Below are 14,918 nucleotides of genomic sequence, written 5' to 3' on the forward strand. Positions count from 1 at the left end.
CCATAATTCCTGTGGCTCCTTCATCCACATCTCTCTCCCAGATCTATGTCTTCCCTCTCCTGCTCTTTTTTCTGATTTTCTAAAAATGTGTGACTCTGATAGCTGTCTCTCTCCTGACCGTTCTTGTGTCCTGGTTCTCACTCTTCACCTCACCTCACCCGAGTCTGTCATTCCCCTGATGTCCCTGGATCTGCACTGTTCTTTCCTTTGCCCCTTCCCCTCTGTCCTTTGCCCCACAGCGGGGATGGGGAGCTCCAGGGGATGTCTGGTCCTAGGGTGAGGCCCTAGGGTGGTGCCCCTGCTCCCTCCTGTAGCCCCAAGGGGAGGGCGTCTTCGGCTCTCCATCCCTACCCTTCCCCCAGTCCCCAGCTTCCCGCCTCCCTCCCTCACTGCTTCCCTCCCTCCCTCACTGCTTCCCGCTGCAGCTGCAGCAGTCGGTTGCCAGGGCAACCACAGCTGGCTGGGTGGGAGCCCCCTCTTCCCCATCCCCCCCCTTCTCCTTTCTCCTCCCCTCCACCCCAGCCTCCCCTCTTCTCCTTTCCAGCGAGGCTAGGAGGAGCTGGGACAAAGCCAGAGAATGGCGGGGGTGCCGAGGGGAGCTGGGAGGGAGATGGAGGTAGGGGCCCCGCTCCAGCTGTTCACCTCGGTTGCTTCTCCCCTCGCGAGGCCCCATCTCCCCTTCTCGGTGACGCCCCAAAGCAGCCTGAAGAACGAAGCCAATGATGTGGGCAGAGGGGTCAGCCCCACTTTAATACACAGAACAAGTTAATTCACAGCAGAGGCAGGCAATAAAGGAGACTCGTTGACAAGGGGGGGTGGGCACGCCTGGATTGGGGGGAGACTCCCCCAAGCCCACCACTTCCCCCACTTGCAGTCTCGATTTCCCTTTTTTTTTTTAAACCCGAACAACAAACACACACAACCACAAGAAACAACCACGCCCCCTCGTGACCCGAAAGTGGCCCGCGAGGGTGGCAGGGAGGGGCAGGGAGGGGAAGGGGGAGAATCTAGTCCATTGCAGAGTCTGTGCTTCTCATTCCAGCAGGCGCTGGGCAGGGGCCCGCCTCGCCCCACCGGCGACAGCCAGCCAAGGCCGGCAGGCACGGAGTGGGCACGGGCAGGCGGGCAGGGCTCTCGGGGAGGGAGCAGGAACGGAATTCAAAACCATGGTTCACGTCGTCATGCAGTATCCACGGTGGGCACCGAGAGGGGGCGAGGGGTGGACACCACGCCCCCCGGCCCAGGGCACAAGGAGGGGATGGTGCCCGTCTTGGGTGGGGAGGTGGGACAGCTGCAACTCCAGGGGCTGGGGGGAGGGGCCGCCAGGCAGGACGCTGGCGTAGACTGGTGCCCAGTAGATGCGCTCAGCAGTGCCCCCTCCACCCAGCCAGACCTTATAGGACTCTTTGTTATATATTAATTTCTCTCTTTTTTTTTAAGTTTTTGACTTTTTCTTTAGAAAAAGGCTTTGTCCATGCCCCCAGCCGGCATCCACCACCCCTCGTGCCCGCCTAGAGGCGGGGTATGGCTTTGAGGGGAGCAGAAGGCCCTGGTACCCATTTGCCAAGGGGGTGAGGAAGGAGGGAGGAAGGGAGAGGACCCTGCTGGGCCCACCAACCCACAGGGCAAACATTCCACTTGCTCAGAGGGGAGGGGGTGGCCCGGCCCCCTCTCTGGCTCCCCCGCCCCTCCCACTGTGGGGCGTTAAGGATGGGGAGAGAGTGGAGGAGCTCCAAGAGGAGAGGCAGGTAGGCAGGCATCACCCCAGAGGTCCGGGCGAGCCAGAGCCAGGCCTAGGTGAGGGTGATGTAGGCAGACGCCTTCTCTTTCAGGTGCCGAAGACAGAGGTGACAACTCCAGCTCCCTGCGGGGCGGGCGGAGGGCAGGGAGCTGGGTCAGGTCTGGGCCGGGCTGCCCCCACCCCCAGCCCCCGTCAGACCCTCCTCCTCTCACCTTCCGGGGGCTCCGCCATGGGGGGACTCAGGCAGTACATGTGGTAACCCCGATCGCAGTCGTCACAAAACAGCAGCTGGTCCTGGGGGGTGAGACCCGCCCAGCTGGCACCCTGGGGGTACGGGCACCAGAAACCGGGGTGGGGGGCGGGGGCAGGGGCCAGGTCAAAGGGGCTGGGGGAGGTGGTCCTCTTGCAAGACAAAGGGCTCTGAGAAGGTCATCTCTGCAAAACCCTGCTGGGCCACGCCAGACGCCCTTGAGGACCGTCGGTTTGTGGTTTGTAGTTTGGGTTTTATAGGAGTCTGTGGGACATTGAAAATGACACTGAGATGGTCTGGAAGTCATGGGTTCAGGTCCCAGCGGAACCATGTCCCTAGCTGGGTGACCTCGGGCACGTGTCTTCCCCTCTCTGAGCACGGTGTCTTTTCTGTGAAGTGGGAACAAGAGCACCTACCTCAGGGCGGTAGGGAGCACTCAGAGAGTGAAGAGTGTTAAGTGCCGGGTTCAATTAATGGCCACTAACAACAGTAATGATACAGGTTACTGGTGTTCACAGGGAGGGCGCTCCAGGGAAAGGCGTGAGGCCCAGCTGGCAAAGAGAGCGCTGCCAGGTGTGGAGGCTGCCTGGGGGCAGGTCCCCGGGGGAGGGCGCAGACGGGTACTCACGTCGTTCTCCGAGGTGCCACACAGGCTGCAGGACTTGCACTCGATGCACTGCCAGCGGTAGGTGCGCACGGCCGCCGTCATGTTCACCGTGAACTGTAAACACGAGGGGTGTCCTGGGGGCCGAGGGGCAGGGATGCGGTTAGGGGTTGTCATGCCCCTGGTGGCTGCTGACCCTGGGGAAGCCCCTGGGGGCTCAGCTCCGACCCCCTGGCTCACGAGGCCTGGCCCCGCCCAGCCCACGGTGCCCCGTGCCCGTTCCGCAGGCAGCGCCGCCCCGGCCACCAGTCTCCTACCCAGCCACCATGGCAACCACACTCTGCTCCCCAGAACACCATGGCAACCGCATTCCATTACCCACGGTGCTGTGGCAACCACTTTCTACCACCCACAACACCGGGGCAGCCACGTTCTGTTAACCGCTGTGCTGAGGCAGCCACATTCCATTAGCCACAGCCGAGTGGCCAACCCGTTCCCTTAACCGCAGAACGTGGCAACCACAGTCTCCCAGCCACGATGCCACGGCAACCGCCTTCCACAGAGGGGTCCCCACACCCTGGTTCCCTGCAGCCCAAAACCATTACACACAATGCCACAGCAACCATACCGTTAGCAACGTGACTGTGGAGCATGTCAACCCTCTGGTGGTCCCACCAGCCCAGCGCAGACCCACAGCCACGACCCCAGGCCGCCACGACACCCAATCGCCATGACAACCATATTTCACTACCCGTAATACCATGACAACCACAATTCATTAGCCACGGTGCTGAGGCAACCACAGTCTCTTACCCACAAGTCCACCTTGGGAAACCACATTCTGTTAACCACAACTCCATGGCAAGCGCCCTCTGTTGCCCACAGCATCCAGGCAGTGGCGATCGCTGTCACAGCCCACCACCCCATGGTGTTTTGGCAGCCATCTTTCACTGTTCCCCATGCCAGACAGGCACGTGCCGGTGCCCACGATGCCATGACAACTGCGTCCCATTGTTCCCAGAGCCTCCCTGACCCCATTGAGTTTCCCACAGTCCTCAGCAGTTGAGTCAGCTGTTTATCCACCAGGATGCTCTGCATTCGCCCCAGTTCTCTCTCCTCTGCTTCCTACCCTCCAGATCTGGAGTCTCTCCACCCCAGCCCCCAGAAGCCTCAGATGGGGGGGGGCATCACCTGATCGCCCACAGTCCGCACAGGAGATGAGGTCCTCAGGACACCCTGTCTTCTTGGAGCCCCCCAGGCAGAAGTCGCAGTAGCCGTTGGGGATGACAGTGCCGTCAGGCGCCTTCTTGGCTGAAAGACAGCAGGCAGGGGTTGGCGGGGGCAGGAAGGGACCCTCAGTCCAAGGCTGCTGCAGAAGTAGGGGTGGAGGGAGGCATCCCTACCTGTGTGTTTCCTCTGTGACTCAGGGACCCAGGCCAATTCTTTGTAAAACTCTGGGGGTGGGGGACAGAGAGAGGGGCTCTCACCACAGGCAAGGCTCCACCCTGCCCACGGCCTCAGCCCCAGGGGTGAACCCCTTGTCCAGGCATGGGGGAGGTGAGGAGAGGGAGCCGCTACCCCAAGCTGCATTCAGCAGCAAAAGAGAGTTGCAAGGAGCCCAGGCAATTCTCATCAGGACCCCCCAACTCTCTGAGAACAACTGACAGGGCCTCCTTATTAGGTAAAAACTTGGCAGGTACAGCTTTAGGAAAAGCCCCCTGCTTCCCCCACCCATATGCACTTCTGCCAGACAGCCACCCCCAACTAAGCCCCAACTAAATAAAAATTAGGTAGAGGCCACTGGCCATGATCTGATATGGAAACAGACACTCAGAAGGAAAATTCTGAACACAGAGGTGCTTGGGTGTGTAGTAGGGGTGGGATGGAGAGACTGCTCTCTCCCACCGAGGAATGGGTGGGAGGATGGTTCCTCCACTGGCAGAGCCTCTTCCCAAGCCTTCCCCCATCCCTCAGCTGTCGAGGTTGGCACTGGATTGGCATGGGCGGATGCCAAGGGTTCCCAGGCCATGGCCCCTGCCCCTTGGCCAAAGCTTAGCAGAGGAAGGAGGAAGGGAGGCAAGGAGGGAGGGGAGTCATCTATCACCCCCCTCCCCAAGCTCTAATTGAAACAATAAATCAGACCCAGAAATATTACGCCCGGCCGGGAGCGAGGGAGAGATGGTTGGTTGCCATGGCAACCCCAGAGCCAGCATCCCCATGGTTGGTGGGGGGAGGGGACCGCTGAGCTGGAGATTTTCCAGAAATGTCTAATGTGCCCCCTCCCTCCCAGGCTCCTTAGCCCCCACTCCCAGGGCCCCTCACCACCCCACGCCCTGCCCGCCTGCTCACGTTTATGGTTGTTTTTCCGGTGGAAGGGCAGGGCGTGGCGTTCGGCGTTCTCCTCCCCCTCCTCCTCAGCCAGGTGGGTGTGGGTGTAGTGGTAGCTGAGCCCTGGCCGGTTCTTATACCGTTTCCCACAGACTGGAGAGTGAGCAGGGAGGGCCAGTCAGCCCTCCAGCCCCTGCCGCCTCCACCCTGGCCTCCAGGATCACACCTCCCCCCTCTGCCAGGGTCCAGAACAGGAGGGAAGGGGGCCAGTGCGGGGCAAGGTCTCTGGGTCCCACTCTCTCTCTCTCTCTCTTCCCCCCTCTTCAGAAGGACTCACTATCACAGACATACGGCTTGTCTCGGTCCTCCAGGGAAGCGGTGTCCTGGCGTTTCCGGAGCCCCCCGATGCCGTATGCCTGAGGGGAAAGAGTCAGGAGTAAGGGGCCAAGAAAGGGAAGGAGCTAAAAGAATTTTCACCATTTGGGCCTGAAAGCCCAATCAGAGTTCTACCACTTCCTAGTGAGTCTAGAGTAACTCTCTTGACCTCTCAGAGGTTCCATTTTCTCATCTGTGCCATGAGTAGGAAGTTAGCTCTAACCCACTGTACAATCTCTGTTTTGCAAATGACTTAATATGCCCAAGCCTCAATTTCCTCACCTGTAAAATGGGTATAAAAATCCCCTACCCCTCCAGGCTGCTCTGAGAGTTAAATAAGGTAAAATTGGGGCAGGGTCTGAACACTGCACAAGCAATCAATGGAACCTGCCTTGAGAGGAAGGGTGATGGGGGGAGGTTTGGGAGCAATACCTTTCCTTTGGCCCTGTTCTTCCTCCTGGGCATGTCATCCTCTGGGTCTTCCACTTCAAGATCATGCGGAAACTCCAGTAGTTGCTGTTTCTGGGCACCAGGAGAAGGGAGACTGGGGTCAAGAAACGGGGTAGTCTACTTTGGGAGGTAGTTCTGGGCATAGCAAAGATCAGGGGTGGCAGGGCAAGTTAGGAGGTCTTCCCAAAAGAAGATGAAGTGTGGAGGGATGGAGACAGGATGCTCAAAGGTACTAGGGAATCAGGGGAAATTTCAGAGCAGGAGCAAGATGGGCCAGGACACAGACCGGTTGAGAGGGCAGCCACAGCCCCTGGACGGGTTGGGGGGGTGGGCAGTCCTACCTGGCAGTCCATAATGGTCTCCTCCTCCTTCAGCTCTATCTTCTTCTCCCCTGTCTCGGCACACAGGAGAGCCTCAAGGACTGGCCCTTCGGGGAGGCCACCCTCCTTCTTCAGCGGTGCTTCACAGTCTAAGGACAAGACCACGGCAGGTAGGAGGGGGGTCAGGTGGAGAACTTGTCCCTGGAGGAGGACTCAGACTGCCCAGGTTGGGGAATCATGCTCTTTGCTGGAGGAAAGAGGCTTTCCCACACTCAACCAGCAACAGACTCAAATACTCAACCATCCATACCTCTCTCAATACTTCCACACATCCTAAGGATGCCCAGACCCTGGAGAAGACACAGTCAGACCATCAGAGACCATCAGATGATCAGAGACCATCATATGACCATTGGACATATTCAGGGAGAGACATGGCAGGACCCTCCTGTATAACCACATAATATAAATAGGAGACCCTACCCAGACCCCCACAACTGGAGAGAACAGACATTCAAACGGCACACATGGGCATACACAAGGGAGATACAGACAGATCATCTGAGACAGCCAGACACACAAAGGAAGAGATATACCCAGACACTCAGATACACCCAGACTCATGGAGGAGACATATTCACACCCCTGGGCACACCCAGAGACACTCCAAAAGAGAACATTAGACCATCAGATAAACCTAGACCATATGGGGAAAACACAACCAAATGGTACCAAACACCTGAACATACTTAGCGGGGAGAGAGACACACCAGAGAATCACTCAGATGGATACACATACACACAGGTGATACAGACAGTCCCTCTGGGACAATCAGACACACCCAGGAAGACAGAGCCAAGATGGACACGCCAATACACCTGCCTGGACCCACACAGATCCTTGGTCATGCCTGAGCAAGGGAAGAGAAACAGCCAGTGACTCTAATAGTACTGGACACATTTGAGAAGTGATAAAGCCAGACACTCATGGAGCAGCAGACATGGGCAGAAATACACCTAATACAACAAACAGACACTCAGGGACGAGATTCTCCCAGACATTCCAGAGCATCTGGTACTCAAAGGAAGAGAGACACTCAGGAACAGACAGACCAGACACACTTATGAGGAAATAAGCCTGGAAACACCTGAGAGGAGACACGAACACCCAGACACACTGTACTACACATGGAAAAAGTTACACCCAGACACTGACACACCCAGACACACTCAGACAGCCACAGGAAAAAATAGGCAGATACTCTGATACATCCCAACTCACAAGGGAAGAGATATACAAGGACGGGATACACCTGGACACACAAAACAGACACCACACTCTGTTCAGGAATGCACCTGGGTCCGAGGAGAAGATGCAGTCCAAAACTCAGGGGAAACTGGAGAGTCTCTGCACTAACCCCAGACACACGCCAGCAGACACAGCCAGTCACTCAGACATGGGCCAGGAGGGAAATAAAGGCAGATGTTCAGACACACAAGGGCATCAACACACTGATCAGCGAGTGGTGTGGGCACCCACGGGGGCCACCCCGGCACAGGACGGACCCCACCTACCGATCTTGTACTCGCAGGGCCGGAGTCTGGGGTCTTCCAGGATGTTGAGCCTCCGTTTCTTTCTCCAACAGCGGGCCGGGTACGTATAGATCTGTCCGGGGGCCAAACCTGGAGTAAGAAGGGCGGTAAGAACGCGGCCGGGAAGCCCGCGGCCCCGCCCCACCCCCGCCCTCCCTGCCGGTACCCGGGCCGCGGTGGGTCTTCTCCATCCAGATGTAGCAGTTGTTCTGGGCCACGCCGGTCTGCGAGTCGAGGAAGGGCAGGCGCAGGCTGCGCTCGGCGCACAGGCGCGCGTTGTAGCTGCGGCAGTGCTCGATGGCCTCGCGGTAGAAGTCCTCGCCTAGGCTGCGAGGGGCGGGTAAGCGGGCGGGCGGCTGTCAGCAAGGGCAGGCGCACCCGGTCGCCCAGCACCCCTCCCCCAGCCCACCCGCGGGAATGGGTGGGCCGACTCCTCCAACCTCACCTCTCCCCTCCGGTGGGGACCCAGGAGCCCCCAACCCGGGACTCAAGCGGGCCTCGAGCCAAGGTGTGGATACAATATAGAAACAGATAAAGATACACCAGGACACATCCATTCAGGCACATATCCAAATCCACAACACAAATGTATCGCACATACTCACACAGGATTCACACACAAAGAGAGACATATCCCAAGACTCACAAAGGGAGAAACAGACACATCTCACATATGGGCACACACAAATATCTACTGAAAAACACAGATCTCGCAAGTTCCATAGTGTAGAAACAGACAGATCACACACGTGTCCATGCACAAATATACATCACATATCCAGAGACACACAACATAAATAATCACCCACACAAAGACATACAACATGTAAACAGATTACACACCACAGACACTCACACTCACTCATGCATCCAAAGACACACACACAGGTACACAAATGTTAAGAGAAAAAATGTTAAAACAAACTACCCATATAAGCACTTACACACATATCCAAATACACAACACAGATCACATACAATTCAAATACACTCTACAAAGAAATCACACAGATTCACACAGGATACACACACACAGTCACAAAGATACACAATAATATAGAAACCAACATCTAAAATACCACATATTCAAATACACAAAGATACACATATACTCAGTGTAGAAACAAATCCACCCATATTCACACAAAAATTTGCACATAAATACAGGAATACCTACATATCCAAAGACACAGAACACAAACGATGCACAGTTTCAAAGGACATGCACACACACTCAAAGACTCAAATATCCAAAGATACCTAGAGTAGAATAAAAGAAATCAAATACACATCCACACACATATCCAAAAATAAAAAATAAAAAACACCAGAATCCGAACAAGTGACACACACTCCATATCCCAAGACAAAGGTACTGTGAGCTTCACTCAAGTTTACCAAGGTCCCCCCGCCCCTAGTCCATTTCACCCTCTCCCCAACCCCGGGGGTCTCAGGGCGGGACATGACCCCCTTTCCCGAAGAGGACTCGGAGTTCCGCACACTCTCCGCTCCTCCAGGAGCCGCGCGTCGGACACGGTTCTTGCCAGAGACCCACAGTCACACACTCTCGCAACCCCGCGCAGCCCGGCCCACGGTGACAGCCCCCCAGACACCCCATCGGCCCCACCCCCAGCCGCCACACACACACACGCCCGCGCGATCCGCCCGCACGCCCTCCCCCGCCTCCCGCCGGCCCGCAGCACCTCAGGGGGCCGGGGATGACCGTGGCCATCTTGCTCCCCGGGTCCTGCCCCCAGCAGGTCCCCGCCGGGCCGGTCCTCCCAGCGCTCGGGCGGGCGCTGAGGCCGCCCATCCATTCATTCCCGGGGGGCGGGAGCACCGGGGCCACAGCCAATCAGGGCGGCGGGGCGGGCCCGCCCGGGCCATGCTGGGAGTGGTAGTTCCCCGCCTGGGGCTGGCGGGACCCCACCGGGAAGCCGGTCAGAGGTGGGGCCCGAGGCACGCCGAGCCGCTCACGCAGGCTCACCCGTGCACACCTCGGAGTCTCGCACATGGGTCTACACTCACGCATGCACACCTGGGCTCGCACACACCCACACACGGCGGCTTACACACACATTCACACATATACTCACAGCCTCCCACGCAGACTCACGCACACTCCCTCTCCCACACCTTCGCACAGACTCGCATACATTTGCACTCACACAAACACTTGAGTGCCAGGAGACTTAGAGACACCGTACAGATGCCCACGCAAACGTCCCGCCAACGCACGGCTCCCTGACGCCGCCCCCTGCCCCCAGTCCCTCCTAGCTCCAGAGAACCCTCTCGGTCCCGGTCTCTGGTCACCGTCCGGGCTGTCTCTCTCACAGGGACCACGCCCGACTCAACGCCTTCCCAGGCCTGACAGCAGCCGTGCTAGTTCGTTGTGTACTGTAGCCACACTTCCTGGGTTCAAATCCTCTGCCACTCGGTGGCCATGTGACCCTGGGCAAATAATCTTTCTGGGAATCAGTTTCCTCATCTGTAAAATAAGGATGATGCCTCCTTGGATTGTTGTGAGGATTAAATGAGTAAGTATTGGGGTGTGCATGTGTTAAGTCGCTTCAGTGGTATCTGACTCTTTATGACCCCGTGGACTGTAGCCCGCCAGGCTCCTCTGTCTGTGGGATTCTCCAAGCAAGAATACTGGAGTGGGTTGCCATACCCTCCTCTGGGGAATCTTCCCAACCCAGGGATTGAACTCTTTACGTCTCCTGCGTTGGCAGGAGGGTTCTTTACCACTAGCGCCACCTGGGAAGCCCTTAAGTGTTGGTAAATTGCTTCAAAAGTCACCTAACGGTGACTTCACTGTTGGTCCAGTGGTTGAGACTCAGCACTCCCACTGCAGGGGGCACAGGTTGGTTGGGGAACAAAGATCCCTTATGCCACGCAGTTTAGCAAACAAGCAAACAACAAACAAAACAAAAGGTACCTGGCAGGTAGTAGGTGTTCAATAAATTCATTCATTCCACAAAGAGGACCTGATGTGTGCTGAGATGTGAAATGGTGATAGCTAACCATCATTAGAAAGAATAACGCTTAGCATATGTGTGTTAGTCACTCAGTCGTGTCCGACTCTTTGCAGCCCACGAACTGTAGCCCACCAGGCTCCACTGTCCATGGGATTCTCCAGGCAAGAATACTGGAGTGGATTGCCATTTCTTCCTCCAGGGGATCTTCCCGACCCAGGGATCAAACCTGAGTCTCCTGAATTACAGGCAGATTACCCTCTGAGCCACCAGGGAAGCTTGGCATATAATAGATGCTTACAAAATATTTGTTAAGAATAAATATACTGAGTTGCCACCAAGTGCAGGCACAGTTCTTTAACAGAGATTCACCTGTCTGATCCTCATAATGACCCACCAGGATGATATTATTACCCCCATTTTCCCGGAGGAAGAGAGTCGCATGCCGTCAACCCCTGGTGTTTGCTTGAAGGTGAGACTAAGAGAAGTATTCACTCACCCAGATGTCTGTACCACGTGGGTCACCCCCTTCTTTCTGCCACTGTCACCCACACTGACTCCACCCTAAGGGATGCACAGAGAGGAAGCTGACCTATGGAGTCCCAGCACTTGCCAAGTCCCACTCACCCACACCAAACCCACATCCCCATCCAAAGTTCCTGTTCAGGTTTGAGGCCTTGCATGGATAAAAAGGCCCACAAATGTCCTTGTCTACCAGGGAGCTCTCCAGCAGACAGAAGAGGCCTTAAAGCCCTCCCCTCTTTTGTCTCTTGATGCCCCCACCTACCTCCCTGATGAGAGAGGCCCCCTCCAGGTCTTCCACACCCATGGTCACTTCTACACACACACACACACACACACACACACACACACACACACACACACACACACTTCCCTGGTGGTCCAGTGGTTTAGACTCCACAATCCCCAGTGCAGGGGTCATGAATTCAATCCCTGGTCAGGGAACTAAGATCCTCTAGGCAGCAAGGCATGACCCCAAAACAAAAAACAAAATACACACACACACACACACACACACACCTTTAGTCTTAGACCCCTTCCACAGGCTCTCCCCCATCTGTCCCAGGTAAGGCCTTGACCTCCCTCTCCTCAAACCCCAAAAGCAGGGAGTGGGTCTCTGCTTCACATCTGGCCTAGAGCAGATGGCAAGGGGGTGAGGCACCTCATGCATCACACGTCACACAGTGCCACAGGGACACTGGCACCTCAGTCACTCTGGCCTCCAGGTCCCCTACAGTGGCCACCCCGATCTCATCCACAGTGAGCCCTGCCCCCTCAACCCACCAGCTCAGCTCCGAGAGCCCTTGCCACCTCCTCTGTCACCTCCCACCAACCTCCAATACACCCTTACACTTGCTCCCCACACCTCTAGCCTCAGGCACCTGGCTCACCCCAGAACCTTGGCATCAGTTTTGCTCAGCTTGGAGCCTGAGTGCAGAACACTCCATCAGCTCCCTGGAGGCCCTTGTCCACTAGTGCAGTTTGATCCACAGCTGACACCTGGAGAGGGGTCTCTCTCCCCTTCCTTACCCCTAGTTACCCTCACAGACCCCTCAGCTGCAGTCAAGCTCCCCTGTCCAAACACAGGAGCTCCCCATCCCCCCATGCCCTGTGTGGAAACAACCACAAGTGAAATCAACATTGATACTAAACAGTAAAGAATCTGCCTCCAATGCAAGAGACCTGGGTTTGATCCCCGGGTCGGGAGGATCCCCTAGAGTAGGAAATGACAACCCACTCCAGTATCTTTGCCAGGAGAATTCCGTGGACAGAGGAACCTTGCAGGCACCAGTCCATGGGGTCGCAAAAAGTCAGACACAACTGACATTTTCACTACATTTAGTCAGAGTCAGGCTCAGTACCAAGTGCTTTACAAACATCAGACCAGCAACCATGAGATAACAAGAACTCTAATGATGCCCCAATTCACAGATGGCAACACTGAGGCTCAAGGTTGGGGAGGTGGTTAGTGCTCAAGATAGGGTTCCAATGCAGGCAGTCATAACCCTCCAGAGCCCATTCCTAAGGGGACTGGATTCTCTCGGGAGCCAGCCCCTTCCCTCCCCTCACCTCCTGTAGATCCCTCAGAAGGTGAGTGCAAAGAGGGCTACTAGCACTCCCACCCCCAAGCTTACTCAGGTCTTCAGCCGCCCCTCCGCCCGCCCCCAATGGCTGCCCCACACCTACTCCAAGAGGTCAGAGTGAGGAGGTCTGGATACCTATGATCCACCAACCTGCACGGGAGCCCCGTGCCAGCCAGTTTGAGGGTGTCCCTGATAGGGGTAACATGTCTGTGTTGAAGACTGAAGAATTAGAGCGAGAGGGAGGCAGAAAGTGTCACCGTTACACACCGTCTCACGCCTACCCCAGCCCCACACACACCCTCCAAGCCGGCTTGGCTCTCCGCAAAGCCACACGTGTAGGCGCGAGCTTGCAAGGCCCGGCCGCTCCTGGCCCACCTGCCCCCACCATCAGAAACCTGAAGCTACTGGGGGCCTTAGGTCCGGCCACCCCAGGAACAGCCTTTCCGAAGGGCGGGGGGCGGGGGGCGCCCCAAGCCCCTCCCCCACCCCAACCCCCAGCACCCGTAGCTCAAGGTCAAGGTGGCGGAGGCGAGGGGCTGCGGGGAGGGTGGGGGAGGTCGCCCCGGCCCCTTTGTGCGGCGCCGCGGGCGTTCGCCCTCCGCCTCCTCCCCGCCAGGCCGGGGAGCGGGGGAGGGGAGGGCCGCGCGCGCCAGCCGGGGAGGGAGGGCCGGAGCGGCCGCGCGCCTGTCACTCCCAGCCCGCTGTCACCGCCTGGGGAAGGGGGCGGGGAGCACGGGGACCCAGGAGTTCGGGATCCCGAGGAAGGAGCGAGAGAGATGGAAAGCGAGGGAAGAAGTGGAGAGAGCGAGGGCTGGCCAGGAGAGGAGAGGGCTAGGAGACAGCTTAGGCTGGAACCCAGGTGTCCAGGATGCCAGCCGCGGGGCCCGGGAGGAAGCGAAGCTCGGAGGAGGCACGCGGGCAGGGAGAAACGGAGGGAATCCCCGGAGACTGAGGGCGCTCCCAGCACCCTCTCCCGAGGCATCCGCTCCCCAAGGAGATAGGAGATGCTATCATTACATGTGTACGGGCAGGGAGAGGCAGGGAGTCCACGGTCTAAACTGACCGGAGCGTCAGGGCTTTAGGTCCTGAAGACCCGGGAAGAAAAAAAAAGGTGGGGAGACAGCAAGGATCGAATCGGGGACCCCCGACGTCTCAGCTCCCTCCCACCCTGCGGCCGCGCAGACAGAGGTCCCCGGAGAAAGAGAGGGGAAAGAGAGAAAGATGCTTTTGAGGAGGTAGAGACCTGGGAGACTAGAGTCCGGACTTAGGCATTCGTACTCCCAGTCCCAGACAGGGGCAGACCCGGCGCCCCCAGAGACTCGGAGGAGGAGAAGAAAGCCCCTACCCCCACTCTGGGTGGGGAAACGGCCTCCGCCACCCCCAGCCCGCGCCACATTCCTTCACTGACAGCGACAAAGAAGAGGCGCCCCCGCGACCCTGGAGTGGCTCCTGTCCCCAGCCCCAGGGGGGAGACAGGGGGTGGCGCCCCCCCAGCGGAGGGACAGGGGGACAGGCTGGGGGCCCCATTCAACTACCACCGCCCACTGCGTCCCCCTCCCCAGCGAGGGCGGGGGCAGGGTTCGGGTAGGGGGCGGGATGGAGGGACGTGGACGGCGGGGACACTCACGACTTGAGCGGGTTCTGAATGGCGGTGGCCATGGCCCGCTCGGCTGGGCCGCCTCCGGCCCGGGGCGCCGCTGCCGCCGCGCGCGGGCCCAGCCCGGCCTGCGCCGCCCGCTCTGCCGCCCAGCGCGCTACGATTTCATTCATTCTTGGGGCTGCAGCGCGAGCGGAGCGGGGCGGGCCGGGGGCGGGGCTCGGCCAATCCCCGCACCTCCCGGCGCACGACGGGACGTGGAGTCTAGGGGCGCGCGGCGGCGCCCGAGGGCGCCCCTGTCCGGACTACACGTCCCAGGGGGCGTCGGGAGGACCGTGTGCCCATTGGCTACTGAGGATACAGGGCGGGGCTGGGCTCGCCCCAGAGCATCCTTTCCCCTCCCTGGAGTGCTCCCTTCCCAGCTTCGGCTCTTCAACCTCCAAGAACCACGGGCGCGCGGGAATGGGTGGTCGCTGATTTCTGGGTCTCCCCTGGGTATGTGGATGATCCCAGGGTCTGTCGTGTACTGTCTTTGCCTGCTTCTCTGGTGTCTCTTGTAAGCCAGTCTGTAAACAAGCAC

General features: G+C 58.1%; 1 protein-coding gene across 10 annotated transcripts; it reads right to left on the reverse strand.

Moving 5' to 3' along the window:
* Nucleotides 1-715: 715 nt before the first annotated feature.
* Nucleotides 716-14,676, reverse strand: DPF1 (double PHD fingers 1). 10 transcript variants are annotated; one of them, XM_043895042.1, is made up of 12 exons: nucleotides 14,369-14,526; nucleotides 7,828-7,988; nucleotides 7,644-7,751; nucleotides 6,090-6,217; nucleotides 5,731-5,820; nucleotides 5,261-5,339; nucleotides 4,945-5,076; nucleotides 3,999-4,049; nucleotides 3,787-3,906; nucleotides 2,620-2,732; nucleotides 1,954-2,035; nucleotides 716-1,864 (listed from the first exon to the last, which is right to left on the reverse strand). In XM_043895042.1, the coding sequence occupies exons 1-12, from the start codon at nucleotides 14,509-14,511 to the stop codon at nucleotides 1,794-1,796; spliced, it is 1,278 nt and encodes a 425-aa protein (XP_043750977.1). In that variant the 5' UTR covers nucleotides 14,512-14,526; the 3' UTR covers nucleotides 716-1,793. The 10 variants fall into 10 exon arrangements, with proteins under 10 accessions (XP_043750977.1, XP_043750967.1, XP_043750985.1 ...); XM_043895032.1 differs by having other exon boundaries at nucleotides 1,954-2,065; XM_043895050.1 differs by lacking the exon at nucleotides 14,369-14,526 and adding an exon at nucleotides 9,365-9,893 and having other exon boundaries at nucleotides 1,954-2,065.
* Between the last annotated feature and the right edge of the window lie 242 nt (nucleotides 14,677-14,918).

The sequence above is a fragment of the Cervus elaphus genome, chromosome 4 (assembly GCF_910594005.1).
Source record: "Cervus elaphus chromosome 4, mCerEla1.1, whole genome shotgun sequence".
NCBI lineage: Eukaryota > Metazoa > Chordata > Mammalia > Artiodactyla > Cervidae > Cervus > Cervus elaphus.